Source organism: Exophiala spinifera (genome assembly GCF_000836115.1).
Source record: "Exophiala spinifera strain CBS 89968 unplaced genomic scaffold supercont1.6, whole genome shotgun sequence".
Taxonomy (NCBI): Eukaryota; Fungi; Ascomycota; class Eurotiomycetes; order Chaetothyriales; family Herpotrichiellaceae; genus Exophiala; species Exophiala spinifera.
In genome coordinates this window covers 1,366,880-1,383,384 of record NW_015622518.1, presented here as the reverse complement: position 1 = coordinate 1,383,384, position 16,505 = coordinate 1,366,880, and the positions used below count along the sequence as shown (strand labels likewise).

At 52.9% G+C, this 16,505-nt stretch overlaps 5 protein-coding genes across 5 annotated transcripts; 2 read left to right on the top strand and 3 right to left on the bottom strand.

The window, feature by feature from the left end:
• Positions 1–406: 406 nt before the first annotated feature.
• Positions 407–1,569, top strand: PV08_08413 (uncharacterized protein; the record flags this gene model as incomplete). Its single annotated transcript, XM_016382739.1, has 2 exons — positions 407–1,130; positions 1,352–1,569. The coding sequence occupies 2 exons, from the start codon at positions 407–409 to the stop codon at positions 1,567–1,569; spliced, it is 942 nt and encodes a 313-aa protein (XP_016233442.1).
• Positions 1,570–2,373: 804 nt separating this feature from the next.
• PV08_08412 (uncharacterized protein) lies at positions 2,374–3,075 on the bottom strand (the record flags this gene model as incomplete). Its single annotated transcript, XM_016382738.1, has 1 exon — positions 2,374–3,075. One exon carries the CDS (start codon positions 3,073–3,075, stop codon positions 2,374–2,376), a length of 702 nt encoding a protein of 233 aa, XP_016233441.1.
• A 1,360-nt stretch (positions 3,076–4,435) lies between these two features.
• PV08_08411 (uncharacterized protein) lies at positions 4,436–8,278 on the bottom strand (the record flags this gene model as incomplete). Its single annotated transcript, XM_016382737.1, has 1 exon — positions 4,436–8,278. The coding sequence occupies one exon, from the start codon at positions 8,276–8,278 to the stop codon at positions 4,436–4,438; it is 3,843 nt and encodes a 1,280-aa protein (XP_016233440.1).
• Positions 8,279–8,883: 605 nt separating this feature from the next.
• Positions 8,884–10,191, bottom strand: PV08_08410 (uncharacterized protein; the record flags this gene model as incomplete). Its single annotated transcript, XM_016382736.1, has 2 exons — positions 8,884–9,618; positions 9,667–10,191. 2 exons carry the CDS (start codon positions 10,189–10,191, stop codon positions 8,884–8,886), a joined length of 1,260 nt encoding a protein of 419 aa, XP_016233439.1.
• Positions 10,192–12,790: 2,599 nt separating this feature from the next.
• PV08_08409 (uncharacterized protein) lies at positions 12,791–15,733 on the top strand (the record flags this gene model as incomplete). The annotated part of the gene is made up of 8 exons (XM_016382735.1): positions 12,791–13,104; positions 13,153–13,477; positions 13,539–13,965; positions 14,019–14,655; positions 14,722–15,108; positions 15,212–15,275; positions 15,374–15,535; positions 15,614–15,733. 8 exons carry the CDS (start codon positions 12,791–12,793, stop codon positions 15,731–15,733), a joined length of 2,436 nt encoding a protein of 811 aa, XP_016233438.1.
• Between the last annotated feature and the right edge of the window lie 772 nt (positions 15,734–16,505).

Sequence of the window (16,505 nt, the reverse complement as noted above, 5' to 3'; positions counted from 1 at the left end):
GTTGTGTCCAAGGCGGAGCTACAGGGTATACCCAGCAACTACAGAGCGATAGCATTCACAGGATTAATTGATGATAGGATTCCATTCCGAGTTTGCTCTCTCTGAACTCTGCAAATAGTTTCCGAGTGAGGTGTTGTGAGAGGACAAGGGAAGATTTAGCGTACTCGGTATTTATTATTCGCGGTTCCTCGTCCCGCTTCCCGTAAAGTCCGAAGACGAAGCTATGAATGACATAGCGCGTGCGGCGCAGGCAAAATAATTCCCATCTCATGCTCACAGGCTGGATGGATATTTATTATTTAGATGGCCACAGACGCCTTGAAACTCAACCGGCGCAAAGTAACTCTCGTTGATCCTGCGACCAACACCCTCCGTCGGTAGTCAAGACTCCCCCCCCGCGAGCAACATGAACAGCATGCAACGCCTGTTGGAGCTTCATGCCGTGCGCCAACTTGCCAATCTGCGGCCATCTGCTCGCCGGGCATTGATGCAGTTCGAACGCGGCCAGTCGCCTCTTCAGCCCTCCTTCCAAACGAGAGCCATACGATCGTCTATCCGGAATGACACGAGGAGAACAATGCACACGCAACGCTCTCCCTTGTCTTCTTCGAGCTCGAGAAGAGTGGGCTCCGGAATCGCGCAAAACATCCGGCGAACACCTCGCTCTAGTTCTAGCGGGACACAACACCAGCGCGGAACGAGATGGAGCAGCTCGTCATCCTCGTCGGGAAAGTCCACGGAGAGACTGTCGTTCTCGCAACGCATGAAGAAACTCTCACGCGAATACGGATGGGCCGCGCTGGGCGTGTACCTGGCGCTCACGGCCCTGGATTTCCCGTTCTGTTTCCTCGCCGTCAGGATGCTCGGAACCGACCGCATCGGCCACTGGGAGCACGTGGCGCTGAGCTGGATCAAGGGCGTCGTCTCTTGGCCGCTCCCCCAGAGACAGAAGGAGGTGATAGACGCGGCTGGAGATGTCGCGGAAGCCGCTGTCGCCGGAGAGGCGGGAGGGCAAAAGAGGCTCCTTGAGGAGGAGGAGGAGGAGGAGGAGGGAGCACCAAGCCAACAGAACGAGGTCGAGGATCATGGGTACAAGGAGGCCGAGAAGGCGAACGCCGGAAGTAATGCCAGTGAGTCAGCCTTTCTCTTTTCCCGCACTCGCAGCACACAGACACCCCTGTTTCTCTCTCTCTCTCTCACTCACATATTCTGGGCCGCTGCGGTCCGGAGTTTCAATCATCCCTCGGCAATGGTTTGATTTATGTTTATGCGTGGAACGGCGTGGCGTTGCGGATGGGGATCCGAAACGAGTCGAATCGAGGATTGCTGACAGTACGGGCGCGACACACAGGTATATGGACGCAACTTGCGCTGGCGTATGCGATTCACAAATCCTTCATCTTCGTCCGGGTCCCTCTCACGGCGGCGGTCACTCCGAAGGTCGTCAAGACGTTACGAGGCTGGGGGTGGAACATTGGAAAAATGCCAAAGAAGGGAGTTAGTGGTGGAAGTTCTTCAGGCACCGCGGGAGTCAACACTAAAGGATCCAAAGTCAAGAGCGACGATTGATATAGACGACCAAGAGTATACAAAGCTAGTCGGGGCATTTGGCACGGGTTACATTGCGACGGCGCAGCACGAACAGGTAATGCAACCAGGCTGGCAGGAACGCAGGCGAGAAAATCCAACAAGCAAGCAAGCAAGCAAGCAAACAAACAGGCAGGATGGTCAAGAGAAAGGGAAAAAATGGAGAATGACAGTCAGCCACTCCGTCATTCCGTCGACATATCTTTGGTTTTTGTTCTTGAGCATCTCCTCTCAACCGATGCCAGTTTCGACAATAACAACTTCACGACAGCCACGAACGAGCAAGCCATGGCGAGTGTGTATATGTGTCAAGACGCTGTTTTCTTTTCCATTATTTTTGGATACTGTACAAGTACGGAACAGTAGGAGAGCGAGGTCATGCTAAGCTAAGCTACAGCTACAGCGGTTGTAATATACAGCTCCAGTTCGGTTTTCTGGCTTTTTGTTCTCGTTCTCGATGCACAGCCGTGCCGTGCCGTGCCGTGCTGCTCTTTTCTTGTTTCTTTCTTCTTCTGTCCCTCACACAGGCATGTGCCACGTATGTCTGACGGTTACATGCGATCAAGCACAGAGAGCGAGAGCTCAGCTCACTGGGCTCCGTTTCTCTCACCCGTCCCTTTCTTCCGTCGGTGATTCTTTTCAGGGTGTCGGGCGGGAGTGTGTAGGTACGAATGTGTGGAGTGCAAATGTGAGGGCGAGCACTGGAGTGAGAGAGAGTGAGAGAGGCCGTGGGTGTACGTCCGTGGGTGTATTACATGAGAGAGAGAGACAGGATCACAACAAAAATCACATCTTCTGTCCCGCAATCGGATCCCTCGTCCCTTCCATCTCAAGCAACTGCACCGTCTTCCCTCCGTCGGGGCCAGAGCCGGGCGTCTTCAAACTCCACTCGAGCGTCTCGAAAAACTCGGCGCCCTTTTTCCGTATGCTCACGAACCTCGTCTGCGCGGTCCCCTTCGTCCCCTTGACCCAGAAGGTGATGTCGATGGCGCCCTGCATCGGGCTCAGCTCGCCGCGGATCCAGGGCACCTGGCTCGCAAAGTAGATTTCGTCGCCGAGGATCTCGCGGGCGTGCGGGTTCGTGCGCAGCGCGTACAGGATGCTGTTGACCGTCGAGCTGGACGACTTCTGGTAGTTGAAGATGGCGAGGCTGGAGAGGCCCACCAGCGCCACGAAGACCGGGAGCGTCTTGATCCAGACCGAGGTGCGCGAGATGTTGGGCAGCGCGCGGTCGGGTCGGCGAGAGAGAAGAGGGCCGCTTCCTTCGCGCGGAGGCGGGACGAGAGGTCGAATGATCCGGTCGGGAGGAGGAGACGTGCTTGTGGAATAAGAGGAAGAAGGATGTCGTGGTTGCGAGGGCTGTTGCCGTGGTCTGAGGCGGAAGACTGTTTGGCGACAGAGGAGGTGTGACGACGTTGAGGTCGAGGAGGAGGAGATGAGACTCCGTGGGCTGCTGAGCAGAGATGCTGATGCTCTGCTGCGGCGCATCTTGGGTGGCGTTGTGCTATGCAGTACCTTGACGATAATAACGGTAGTGAGTGATTGCGATGATCTTAACAATACAAGTAAATGTAAAGTATCAAAGCAATAAAGCAGTAAGTACTTCGTACTCCGTATCAAGGTAACTGTACTTGGACTCACGAGATGTTAAAGAAATTATGGAGTAAATATTATAGCGCTTTAGCCAGTTGGTGTTTAGTGTGATGTACTTTGATCTTATCTCGAGATAATCTATTCTAATACAAGATTTCTTGGTTGCTACTTTACTACTTTGTTCGAGTTCTTTTGCGCACACTCTCTTCTACACGCCACTGTATATTTCTGCAAAACTGCAAAAACTTACACTAGGATTTATCTCCCATGGGAGCCTAGTTAAGAAAACCCCAGCCGTGTAGGGATTTTTTCCCCCCGAAGGCCTCCCATCCCGGGTCCACTGAAGGTCGCAACGGTTATGATGGTACTCGCCCTGGAATCTCCCCTGCCGCAGCGCTCGCAACTTTTTCTGCCCCCATGGATTTCGATTTCCTCCTATGTCGTCCTTGCCCTCAGTTTGTACTGTTTTGTCGACCTTTTTGCCGCCCAAAGCTTTTGCTCCGAGTCCACAAATTGTGTCGTGTTGAGTGCCGAGACTGAGAGATGTCGATGTTTTTGTTTTTCACACTTTTTTTGCTGGAAATTCTTCATCCTCCGCGGAGAGTCAAGTTGCCGTGCAGGATGGCCATCCAGTTTTGTCCAGACTTGACTCCCCCCTCCCCCTTGAAAAGGGCGACCTTGACCGTTGCACCATCGAGGCTGAAGAATTCGTTCGGTGTGTTGAATCGAGTTCCCTGTAAAAGGTTAGTTGACAGAAAATTTCACGACCCGAACACATGAGGGATCATTTGATTTCGGACGAATCGAGGCAGAGTATGGCACCTGGACAGTGAATGCTGGGGTGGGTCTGTAAAGGGGGGGAGGGCGACAAGCAGTGAGTTTACTAGGTGATGGGGCCCGGCAGAGTGGCAGTGATTCCATACGCGCTGGCACGTACAGGAGAAACGGCATCGAGTCTGGGCGACTAGCAAGCAGTAGGATATCTCAGTCCACTAGCAACAAGTGCAACGATGGAAGGTCAGATACGTAGAAAGCGAGGCTCTTGGTCGATGAAAGACCGAACTGATTGACTTGCTATATACACCAAGTATCAATCGACGGCCCTGTGACGTTCTATCCCCCTTATACCGAGGCCTTTTTTTTCCCTAACGTGTATGTATACCCTGGTTTAATGCTGAACCGCCATCTGGATCCGTTGCATTCCCACTCCTCCACTCCTTCGACCATCCGACTAGCACGCGGGAGGGCAATCTCACTATATCGGCTCGTCTCTTGGTTCAATGAGGATCTCATTCACAGAGACATGGGCTGGCTGTTTCAGCGCATAGACAATCGAGTTGGCGACGTCTTCAGGATCCAAGATCTGAGCCCCGGTCGGTTCTCCGTATTTCTTGATGGCCTCACTATCGGTCGACATACCAAGAAGGTCTGTGGCGACATTCCCCGGTTGGACGCTCGACACGCGGAGACCTTTGCCTGCCGTCTCGAGTCGGAGACTCTGCAGCGTGGCTTCGACAAAGAATTTGCTGGCCGAGTACACGCCCAGACCAGGGAAGACTTTACGTCCAGCGTCCGAGGATATGGCGACGATGTGTCCACTTCCACGAGACAGCATGCCCGGCACGGTGGACGACAGACAGTTCAGAAGGCCCTTGCAGTTCACGTCGACGGTGCGGTCCCATTCATCGACCTGCGCGTTGGCCATCATGGTAAAGTACATGACTCCGGCGCACGAGACGAGAATGTCCACGGGACCAAGTTCGCCGTGCGCGGCGTTGATGAGACTCTCGACCTGTTTACGGTCCGTCACATCAGTCTGGCGCACAATCACTTTCCCTTCTCTGACCACCATTCGACGCTTAATAGACTCGAGAGCGTCGATGCGACGAGCGGCAAGCGCCACGTGACACCCTTCTCGAGCCAGAGCGACTGCAACGGCCGCGCCGATGCCTGACGACGCACCTGTGACGACTGCCACGCGGCCGGCGAGTGGACCACGGCGGATTGGTCGTGCAGATCCGCCGAGTGATCGCTGGCTTGAGGGTGGTCGAGGAAGCCAGCCACGAGCGAACCAGTGGCGGGTGTAGGTTTCGAGGAGGATGCTGTCGACCTTGGGCCGTTCCACCACAGAGCGGAAGGGCCGAGTGGCGGCATTGTTCAGCACGACGATCCCCTGGAGGAAGTCGACGCTGGGCATACCGCTGCGGAGAATGTCGACCGTGAAAGCGCCATCGCCTCCCTTGGCGGATCCTCTCTTCTCATACCACAATGCCACCCATTCATCGAAGCTCAAGGGCTTGGTAGGGTAGCCCAACTCGGCCAAGTCGCGGAACACGATTCGAGTGTCAACCGGGTCTGGATCGCCGAGGTGGAAAACGAGTTGTTTGGCGTGTGTCTGGTTAGATAGATGGATGATAGCTTTGCTAACAAAGTCCACCGGCGTCATCTCGGCGCGCCAGCCTTCAACGTCTGGAGCGTAGCCGAGGTGTATGGATTCCACGAACATTGCAGACAAAAGATCCCATGCATTTGCAGCACCTGTCAGGCTGTGACCACTGATTGTGCCTGCACGATGGATCTTGACAGGCAAACCGCGCCGGCCGGCTTCGAGAACCAGTTGTTCGGCGACCCATTTGGTCTGGCCATATCCGTCGTGTAGCTTCTCGGGAACTTCATCAACATAGAGCATTGTACCCTCAGGCCAGCCGCTCTGGGATGGTGGAAGTACTCCGTTTGTCGAGATGTATTGAACCGTAGAACCTCCACGACTTGCCAGCCGCAAGATCTCTCTCGTGCCACCAACGTTGGCAGCTCGAAGTGCAGCGTAAGGATAGACAAGATTGACAGTCGCAGCGGCGTGGATAATCACTTGGACACGAGAAGCGAGTTCGTCAAAGGCTTCGTGTGACAGGCCAAGTCGTTTCCGAGAAAGATTACCGGGGAGGATCTCGACCCGTTCCATGATAGCATCACTCCACAGACCCAAGTCGAGCATGTTCCTTCGAATTCTAGCGATACCCCCTGGTTTGTCTTCTTGTGAAGGATCGCTGAAACGGACAAGGCATATGATCTGCGCGGACGTGCTTTCCAGCAGATCGCTGAGAAGGAATGCGCCCAAGAAACCGGTGGCTCCGGTCAAGAGAACCGTGTTTGCTTTGTTGAGAGCGCAGATGGTGGCCTTCGGCGGTACGATATCCTTGTCAAGCACAGAATCTGCACGCAGAACGGAAGGCAGATCGGCCTGCACCGCGGCAACCTGGCCATCTCTCACTGCTCGGACTGTTTCAAGGTGACCATTCAATGTAGGAGGATCAACAAGTCGCTGAAGGGGGATGCGAAAGCCAAAATTTCGAGAAAGTCTTGACGCCAGGTCTGCAAGCGATAGCGAATGTCCACCGAGATCGAAGAAGTTGTGTTCTGGCGAAATGTTGCTGGGCGAGGTTTTCAAGGTTGCTGCCCACACCTCAGCAATCGACTCAATCGAGATCGGATCTTGTTGTTCGATTTTCTTGTGTCCGTTCACCTGCCCGGCACTTTCGCTTGGTGGTGGAGGCAGACGCTTGGGGTCGGCCTTTCCAGAGACTGCATGAGTCGGGAGCTCATCCAGTTCTACCCACAATGCTGGAACCATGTAGTGAGCAAGATAGGGCGATAGTATTTTTCGCGCCCCTGGGCTGCGACCTGCATCATTTATTTCCACAACAGGACGCTCTTCCGACTGCTCCTTATCACGAACGACATAAGCAACGAGTTGTCTATCGAGGCCTTCACCATGAGCAACCACAGCGCAATGGCTGACTGCAAGATGCGAAATAATGGCAGACTCAACCTTGGCTGGAACAACAGAATAGCCTCGCAGTTTGATCATGGCACCGACACGGCCAGTGATTTCTAGCAAGCCATTGGGTAGTATGCGAGCCAGATCGCCTGTCCTGTACATGCGTGCGCCGGGAGTTGAATCATAAGGGTCTGGTGTGAAAGCCTTCGCCGTCGTTTCAGGTCGATTCAGGTACCCTCGGGCAAGCAGTCGACCCCCAACAAACAATTCACCACTTGCACCCGGCTCCACCTTCTGACCACCCTCGTCAAGGATATAGGTGTGCTTGGGATCGAGTGGTGGGCCAACAGGACAGTAGGTAGATTCTTCGTCGAGCATCTCCTGGATGTCACCACAAGCGACTTCGTGTGTTTCACAAGCACTGTAGCAATTGAGTAGTCGTGTGTTCGGAAGAGCCTTCAATGCTCTGCGAGCCAGGTCGGTGGTCACGACTTCTCCATTGAGCCAAAGCGTCTTGAGCTCTGGAAGTCTTCTTCCAATTTCTGGATGTCTAGAAAGGACAGCCGCCAGGAGAGTTGGAGTCATCAAAGTCTCCGTAACATGCTTCGCTGACAGGAGGTCCACAAGAGCCACCGGGTCATAACTTGCGTCGTCGGGAACGGCGACAACGGTGGCACCTCTGAGCAGCGGGCGAATGATTTCCCAGACGAAAAAGACGTTACAGGCGACTCGATCACCAGGGTGCTGGTCGCTGATACCGAATCTCAGGTTGTAGGACAGCACAGGAGCTCTGTGTGGGTTGGCGATTCCTTTTGGTTTTCCAGTAGTCCCCGAGGAGTATGCCACGAAAGACAATCGGTCCAAGTCATCATCAGCAGGGAGGGGACCTGCGTCGCCGGCATCTTCACCATTGACTTCGGTCTCTGCTTCGTCGTCGAGGGATATAATGGGCGTCTGGCCTTTGATCTTGCCCACTTCCGCCCGATAGGTGACAACCACGGCTGGTTTGGCGTCATCAATAACGTCAGCCAGCAGGTCGGGAGGATATGCAAGCTCAAGCACAAGAAAAGCACCTCCAGCTTGCAGAGCAGCAAGACAAGCAATCACATAATCGGCACTTCGAGGAAGGAGGACGCCGACCAGTTTGTCTCGACCGACGCCATGCTTGCGGAAGCGACCAGCGAGCGCGGCGACCTTCTCTGCTAGCTGAGAGTAGCTGTACGTGTTCTTGTCGTCCTCCAATGCCACATTGTCCGGCGTGGCTTGGACCTGTTTGGCGAAGAGAGCCGACAAGTCCTTGTGTGTATCTATGAAGGACATGGCGGTCAACGGACCTCAAAAGGCCTCAGGTGGTCCAGTCCGCTTTTTTCTGGCGTTCTCGAGCTAGTTACTTACTCTGCTCATGGGAAAGTTTTAGGTGAGCGAGATGCAGAGAAGAATCTGGGGTAAGTGACGTGGTAGAGGCAAGAAGCCAGATTTTTGTATGTGTTGAATCTTGGAATGATGCGAGCGGCCAATAAAACGGGCGAGGTGGATATTCGTCATCCGCAAACTCAACGATCCATCTCAATGGATGCTGATCGTTGACCCGAGCTCAAAGATGGACAACATTAGCGAGTAAAAAGCTGTGCCAATGCGGAAACACAATAACGAAAAGGCCCAAGAATCCGAAATCATCAGCTTCTGCTGGTCCACGACGAAGAGCTCTCGTAGCATCGCAATGCTGAAGCTCTCTGGCACAAGTTCAGCACAGCCTCGTCACCAGGGGCCGACGCGACAGGGATATCCCTTCAGAGAAAGAGTACGGTGCGGACGCTGGACAACTTTCGCGCGTCACTCTCCATGAACATTTGGACATTGGGTGCGTGTGACACTCACATCGCCATTTCAGAAACACCCCTGGCTGATCTATCAAGTGATACACATCATTCTCTAAACGTACTTGGCCTCACTGAATGTGTGGTGCCCTCGATCTTATCATCGCTCTCAATCACACTAAGCTCGGTCGACTCCGAGTAGAAAGGTATATTTCCAGTGTGCACCTCGACCGTTGTCTTCGTTGTGATGACCCCTTCGGGGTGGTTTGCCAGATGATCTTCGTCGGAATGTCTATGCCGAAGTCGTGGCGTAAGCCGACCTAGTCCCGCCGTCTTGCCACGTCTTCGAACGTTGTGTGGGCCAAGGGGCCCTGTGACAGTGGTGGTAGTGCCCCAGAATCCATCCCCTGAATGTTTCCAACCAATTGTGTCTAGACCAAGGTCATCTACAGGCGGCGGACGATCACCGAAGACAAGAACGCGGCGAGTTACTGCATAGAGCAAGACATCCAGCCACCCACAAGAAGTTATGGCCGAGCCGGCAAGACAAAACCACCAGTAGGGAACCACTATGCCTCGCATTGATGCCATTCGGGCCCCCGCCAATGGCAGTGTACAGATCACATATACCACGGGGTAGATGATCATATATTTTGCAGCTCGCTTCATGCTTGCAGGGTCGTGCTCCTGGGCAGTATCTCTGGCGCTCAGCCGCAGTCGTGACCGCGTCCGAATCGAGAGGAAAATAAGTGCATACACGAGCACAGTGCCGAACATGCAGATAAATATCCACAAGTAGTGTAGCCACAGCCTTAATGGGTCATGTCGGTGGGAAATCCAACACTAGTGCAGAGAGTCAGCGTGGATCGTTAGAGAAGGACATGAACAAACCCAGGCACCGGCCCTAACATATAGCTTCGGGTCTATCCCAACACCGATGATGGCCATGGTGTAGATGAAGATCCAGCAGCCAGCGATGCAGGAATAAAATACCCTACTGCTTGGCCGCCGACCCTTCACCACTGCAAAGAATGTGTGCAGGGCAATGGCGAAAATGAAAACCCCAGACGCCAGATCGCCCGTTGATACGAACCATCCGTTCGCCCAACAAGTTGTATTGTTCTCCACCTCGATCTTGTTCTCGGCAAGATAAGAGGACGTCAGAGAGAAAGCCATGGCTTGCTGGATATCTGCCAAAACAAGGTTGTATATGAGAATGAGGAATTGATTGGCGCCATCTCTGAGTTGACCTCGAATCTTCCACGCACACAAGCGGTAGGTCAAAAAAGTGAACAGCCCGAGGCTGGAGACAAGTGATAGTATGCCGAAGAAGGCAACAGCCACGAGGCCGCGCTGCAAGACAGGTGGCAGAGGGTCAAGAGTCGTCGAGAGTGACACGGTTGAGTTGGATGGCATTGTGCTGTTCGTCGAGTCGAAGATGTGGAGTGGGCACAACAGACAGAGTGTGAGACACGACTATAAAGAGCACTCACCTTTTTAATAAACCGGTCTTCCACCTGGCTATCCTTGCATAACCAGCAGAAGCCAGACACGGGACAATACCCAGACTCGGCGACGACTTGATGTTGCATCGATTTTCGATGCAGCCCGGTGGGAACTCGAGAATGTGGCTTGCTTCTTGAAGCCACAGGATTTCGCAGCTTGGAGACCAGAGCACTTCGAATGCGGTCTGAACTGCAATCGGCCTGTTTCACGAAGCTCCTGTGCTCAAGCCACCCGCGAACTTTTCTTCACATGGCTCAAAAACGGTCGAACCGTCACCAATCACTGGAGGCGATGTGCTCTTGGTCTGTCGGGGAGCCGGCGGTGATTTCAGTTAGTGACTGACTTGTCAAGCCACAGCGTAGCCAGGCTGGATTATCATGCCACGCTATGCAACCCGGGACCAGAGGCGTTCCAATTCCCCCAGACAGCCCCTTTTTTAGGGTTCTTCGAGAGCAGGACAGAACGAACTGATGCTTCGGAGCGGAGCATGATGGAACTTTTGCCAGACGCCCACTTTGTCTGGCAGGGCATTTCTGGGGTAATCGCTTGACTTCATGTTGAACACCCTCGCATAAGTGAATCATTGCTGAAATTCAGCTCGCACAAAGCGTGTTACAAGGGCATGTCGGCGAAGGGAAGCTGTTTTCCTGGCGTAAAAATGTACGTAAAGCTGCAGACGCTAGGTCGATTTCTTCGAGGCAGCACCCCGGTCCTTTTTTGACAGGCTGTTCTGGCGATTGATCGCTCGGGAATGCCGGGCGGGCGCAGCTGTCATATCGGTGCCTGGTGCCCTTTGAGTCGCTTGGGTTCTAGGCCCTGGCCTGGAGACGCTTCATAATCCAGACGGCTCGACGCGATTTTCCCAGATTGGGAGGCGGCGAAGTGCTGCTCTTACAGCATGTTACACCCCCTCCATCCCCCTCTGTGGTGCAATTTCAACCTTCGCTTGCTCGAATTAAAGAAGTGATCACAATGTTTCAAGGCTTCTTTGGCTAAATGCATTGAACAAGGCAGTCGCTTTTAAATTGCACAGAGGGGTTATCTTTCAGCTCTGGCAGATCCGACCCCGACGGTTCCAAACAAAGTGTCTCTGTCATCATCCCACGTCTGCCGCAAAATAGTAAACGCATTAACCACTGGCTTCGTAACGCAATAATTGTCCGAGACGAGCCCTTGATCTTCTGGCCGCCGAACACACGAACCGACCATGGCCGTCGGCCACAACACCATTGACCAGACGAGCAACTCCTGCGAGAGGAGAGCCCTAAGCCGGAAGAACTTGTTGATCGAGGCCTCGATCGATCAAAGCTGACAGAGCCTCATCGGAAGTTCGTCCGCTATGGTGACCAGTATAAAGTGAGCCAGCAGCGCTCGATGGCATGTGTTGGCCACGACTTGCGTATCATGGTGCCATGACCACAGATGAGATTGGCGCTCTGGCTCGTTGCGAGTTCAAGAATTACATGCATCAGCATCTTTACCGCAGGTGGCTCCCAGCTTATGAGTTCGACTTCGAGTAAGAGGATTTTCTTTATGAGCGTGCGAGGGCTGGGAGGCCATTACCTGCGTCGATCTATCTGCCAACAGTTTGCGCTAGGTTCAGAAGAAGGTTTCAGAGCCACGACCAGAGAATTCCGATCACATCCCTATCAAGCCGGTTTGCCTTTCTCACCTCTTGTCCCGCGCAGGTGGCCTGTCTGACAGTCGGTCCCGCGATGCACGCCTTGGTAGCATGCTGCGCTGACCAATTCCCCTCCACTGCCAACATGTGTACATACAGCATAGAGACAGCATGTGAGCAGACGAGGTTGGAAATGATTCCGAAAGAAGGGAAAGAATCACCGTAACATCCCCGAGACGGGAACTGAGTTAGTGACTCGTTGTCGATGACCGTAGTCACACTCTTACCTGATGCTTGAAGATATGAGATATCGCACTGCTGTCAACAGTGTATCTTTGCCGTCTTGGATATGGTCCTCCATGGGTCGGCCATACTAGACTCAGAAAGGTACCGATAGCCAGGCAACGAATGTGGGTTGATGCACCAAGCACTTGCCAAGCATGCGGCTCTCTCTGCTCAGCCAGTCACGAATATCGCATCCAACTTATCTTCAAGCTTACACCGTCTGCAACACCACACTATTGTTCATTAAGCCTCGCCGTCGAGGTATACAATGCAAACTCCACTGAAACTGCAGTTCTACAGGTAGGAAGGAGTGAGTAATTTTGTGTTGTATGACATTCTCAGTCGGATGTGGCGGACTTGCCCAGAGATAAGAGCCTCTCGGTGGATTGGTTTCGTTCATGGATCTGCGGGTGCTCGGCGAGTTCGAGGTAGAGTTGCGAAGAAGCTCGATCCTGTGTGTTCGCGATGAAAACCTATAAGAAGAGCGACGGTCTTCCCAGCATGGACACTGAACACATCACATCTCACCCGCCATCGTGAAGCCCAGACCATTCTGTCCGCCTTTGCAGAAGTTTCGACCGGAGCACGAAGTTCGAACCAAGGATGAGGATTTCCTCTCCAGCCTTGCTGGCCGTCAGTGGTCTAGCAGCAGTTACTTCTGCATCGCCATTCTTTATGAAGAACTTTGCCACCGGAAAGAAGCCGATAAGCATGCCAGCCCAATACAAGCATGCTGTCCTTCAAAACAACAATCAGAATACCACTGGCCCATGCTATGCTAGCAGCACCCTGTCAACGACGAAGTCGCCCCTTGACAATATCTTCTCAGCGCTGAGCGAGGTGGAGGCGGCCTCTGTGACGAAGTTTCTTCATGAACAGTCTGACCTCAACCTCACGGCCAATGTCAATGCAACCTCGTAACTGTCTATCACTTGACCTTGTTGACTGTTGCTAATCTGATACAGCTGGGACAATGTTATCGTACTTGTGGAGCTTCTGCAGCCGAATAAATCTGATGCACTGCCATATCTTAACGGCGAGGGCCCAAAGCCACATCGGTATTCAAAGGCAACGATCCAGTTCCAAGCTACGCTAGAGCCATACATTCAGGAGTTCATGGTTGGTCCTCTACCCGTATCCAACGAGACGACTTTACAACCCTTGAACTATCCTTTCAACAAAGGCGTTGGCATTCAGAAGATCCACAACGCCGATCCAGATGAATACTCTCAATTTCTTGTAAATATTTCTACATCAATTGAAGATATTTTGATCAACATGTTTGGCGGGGTCAGTATTGTTGCTTTTCCACTTGAGAGAATACGAACACGGCTGACATCGTTGGTTTTAGACCTTCACAAACTCACCGGATGATGTAGTAACCATTGGGCCTAGCGACCCTCTCTGGATTGACGACGAAACCGGCGCTGTGACCACTTGGAACGAATATTCGCCAGCGCCGACAGGCTTGTACGGTACTGGGTCTCTTCTAAGAAGTGGCCTGGCTGTCCGCACCGATCTAACCGGTCGTGATCCTTCCAAGTGGTCAGTGCTGGGGTGGTACTACATCGGGCAATTTTTCAAGACCACGGATGACCTCAAGGCTGCTTTCAACAATGGCACCGTCGACTACATCAAGCCTCAACCCGATGGAGATTGGGGTGTAACTGCTCCAAGCGGCCCCGTGCTCCCTCAAGATGAGATTCCTCCTCCCGTAAGCGTCCAGCCTGCCGGCCCTCGATACGGAGTGGACACCGAGGAAGAGTACATTGAATGGAGTATGTGTTCTTTGGGCCTCAAAAGTCCTGTTCGCTTGACTAACAGGCCCTAGTGGACTATTCGTTCTTTATCAGCTTTACCCGCGATACGGGGATGAGGCTCTTCGACATCAAGTACAAAGGGGAGCGAATTGTGTACGAATTAGGCATGCAAGAGGCGGTGGCACACTACGCAGGCATGGGACCAGGCGAATCCGCTCAAGCGTTTCTTGACTCCTACTATGGCTTTGGTCCGAATGCTTTCGAGCTAGTCAAGGGATACGACTGCCCTGCCCACGCAACCATGCTGAACACTTCATTCTACTGGCGTGAAGCCAGACGGTCGCACGAAAACAGCATCTGCATATTCGAAATTGATGCAGGCTATCCTGCGGCACGCCACACCGCGGTCAACTATGTCTACACGACCAAGAATGTCCATCTTGTCGTTCGCAGCGTAAGCACCCTCGGTAACTACGACTACATGTTCGAGTATGCCTTTTTCCACGACGGATCGATCCATATCACAGTGCGTGCCTCTGGCTACATTGCAGCTGCCTTCTGGGCCGCCAATGCCGACTACGGCTTCCACATCGAAGACACCGTCTCGGGTTCGATGCACGACCACGTACTAAACTACAAGCTCGACTTGGACATTCATGGCACCAAGAATAGTCTGATGAAGCTCGACGTCGTTCCCACCACAGAAGTGTAAGTCTTCCAACTGACCAACGGCCAACGGCGTCTTTTAGATGGCTAATTGCTTTCCTTCTGCAGCTATCCTTGGGCAGACGGCCAGCCGCGAAACACCATGAAGCTGAAGAGGTCATTCATTGAGACTGAGGATGATTCGAAGATCGACTGGGCTCCTAACCTTTCCACCATGTATGCAGTGGTTAACAAGGATACACCGAACAAGTGGGGCGAGTACCCAGGATATCGAATCTCTCCGGCAACTGCAAGCACAGCTCATCTTACCATTGTGAATTCATCAGACTTGAAAAACAGTGCGCGCTTCGCTGAGCATCACCTATACGCTGTACAGCAGAAGGACACAGAGCCTCGAAGTGCGTACTCTTTCAACTCGTTGGATACCGCCAACCCGGTGGTCGACTTCGATAAGTTCTTCGACGGAGAGTCCCTTGATCAAGAGGATCTTGTGCTGTGAGTTTTCCACTCCACGCTTGAGCTGTCCTACCTTTGAGATCTGTTTGCCGTATAATTCACCTAGCAGCATAGAATCTAACCGTACCACCTTGATCTTTAGCTACTTCAACTTGGGCATGCACCATGTTCCAGATACCCAGGATCTTCCCAACACTGTCTTCACGGTATGTTGCCTCTTTCGTCCTCTTCCTGTGCATCCTGCCTGGACAAAAGCGTACTGAACTATGCAATGAACCTCCCCCGTGTCTAATATATCGAATAGACCGCACAATCCACTGTAGTGATCTCGCCGCAGAACTACTTCCTACAGAACCCCATTCGAGAGACCATTCAGCAGGTTGAGATCAACTATGATCTTGAGTCTCAGGCCGTGACAGGCATCAAAAAGTTTGGCAGCGAACCTGCTGTGTGCACATATGACATGGTACGTCTGTCCCTAAGCTGTAGCCCACAATCGAGTTGTCCTCGATCGCAATTAGACATCTGACATATCCTTAATCAGTCGAATACGGTCGCAAACCTGAGCGACTACCACGGTGGTGACCTCGTTGTCCGCAAGTGGCCATACGACCCATCGAATCCATTTTTTGGCACGACAGAAATTGAGCAGATCGGAAACTAAGACCACCTGAGTCTCCAAACGAGGCACGCACCAAGACGTGTTATTGATAATGGCAGAATGTGGGCGGTCACCTTACAAGCAGGAGAGAGCACACAGGCGAAGCCGCTTAGTTGGTCGAGAAGAATAGTAATTGGATGATTGGGAGAAAAGTAAGTTGAATAGTTAGAGCAAGCACTTACACCGGGCCCGCCTGAGGCTTCTACGTGTGTTAAGTCGCATCTACAACAAAACACGTACCCGAAAGCCTAGCCACCGTCATTTGCGTCAGCATAGTGATCCTCAAATGAAAGTATCGAGTACGACATTGTTGGGTGTCAAGCAGATCAGATCAAGTGTAATGTGGTTGTCCGCATTGTTGGCTGGCAAGCCTTCAGAATTGCAGAATTCACTTTTTTTCGATCATCATTTCAGATGTGGAGGGCAGCGGGCAAGGCTGTGGACTTACATGCGTGGAATCAACAGCAACGTCGTCTCATGTTGCATAAAGAATCATGTGTAGTGCATTGATCTCTCGTCTCGCTCGAAAAACCGATCTCGGGGGTGGAAGTCGAAGGAAGAAAATTTAAGTGTACAATATCGGGAACCCCCAAGCTCTTGGGGGGGTGGGCATACAAGGCTGTGCAAGGCTGCCGTAAGCCAGATCGGCCCGGTTGGTTGCCCTGCCAGCACCATCAGGTCGCAAAAACGTCACCTCACCGCCGCCGTCGCCGCAGCCCAACTCTGTCTACCCAAAAGATTCGGATCCTGGTCCTGGTCCTCTGGTTCCTGGACA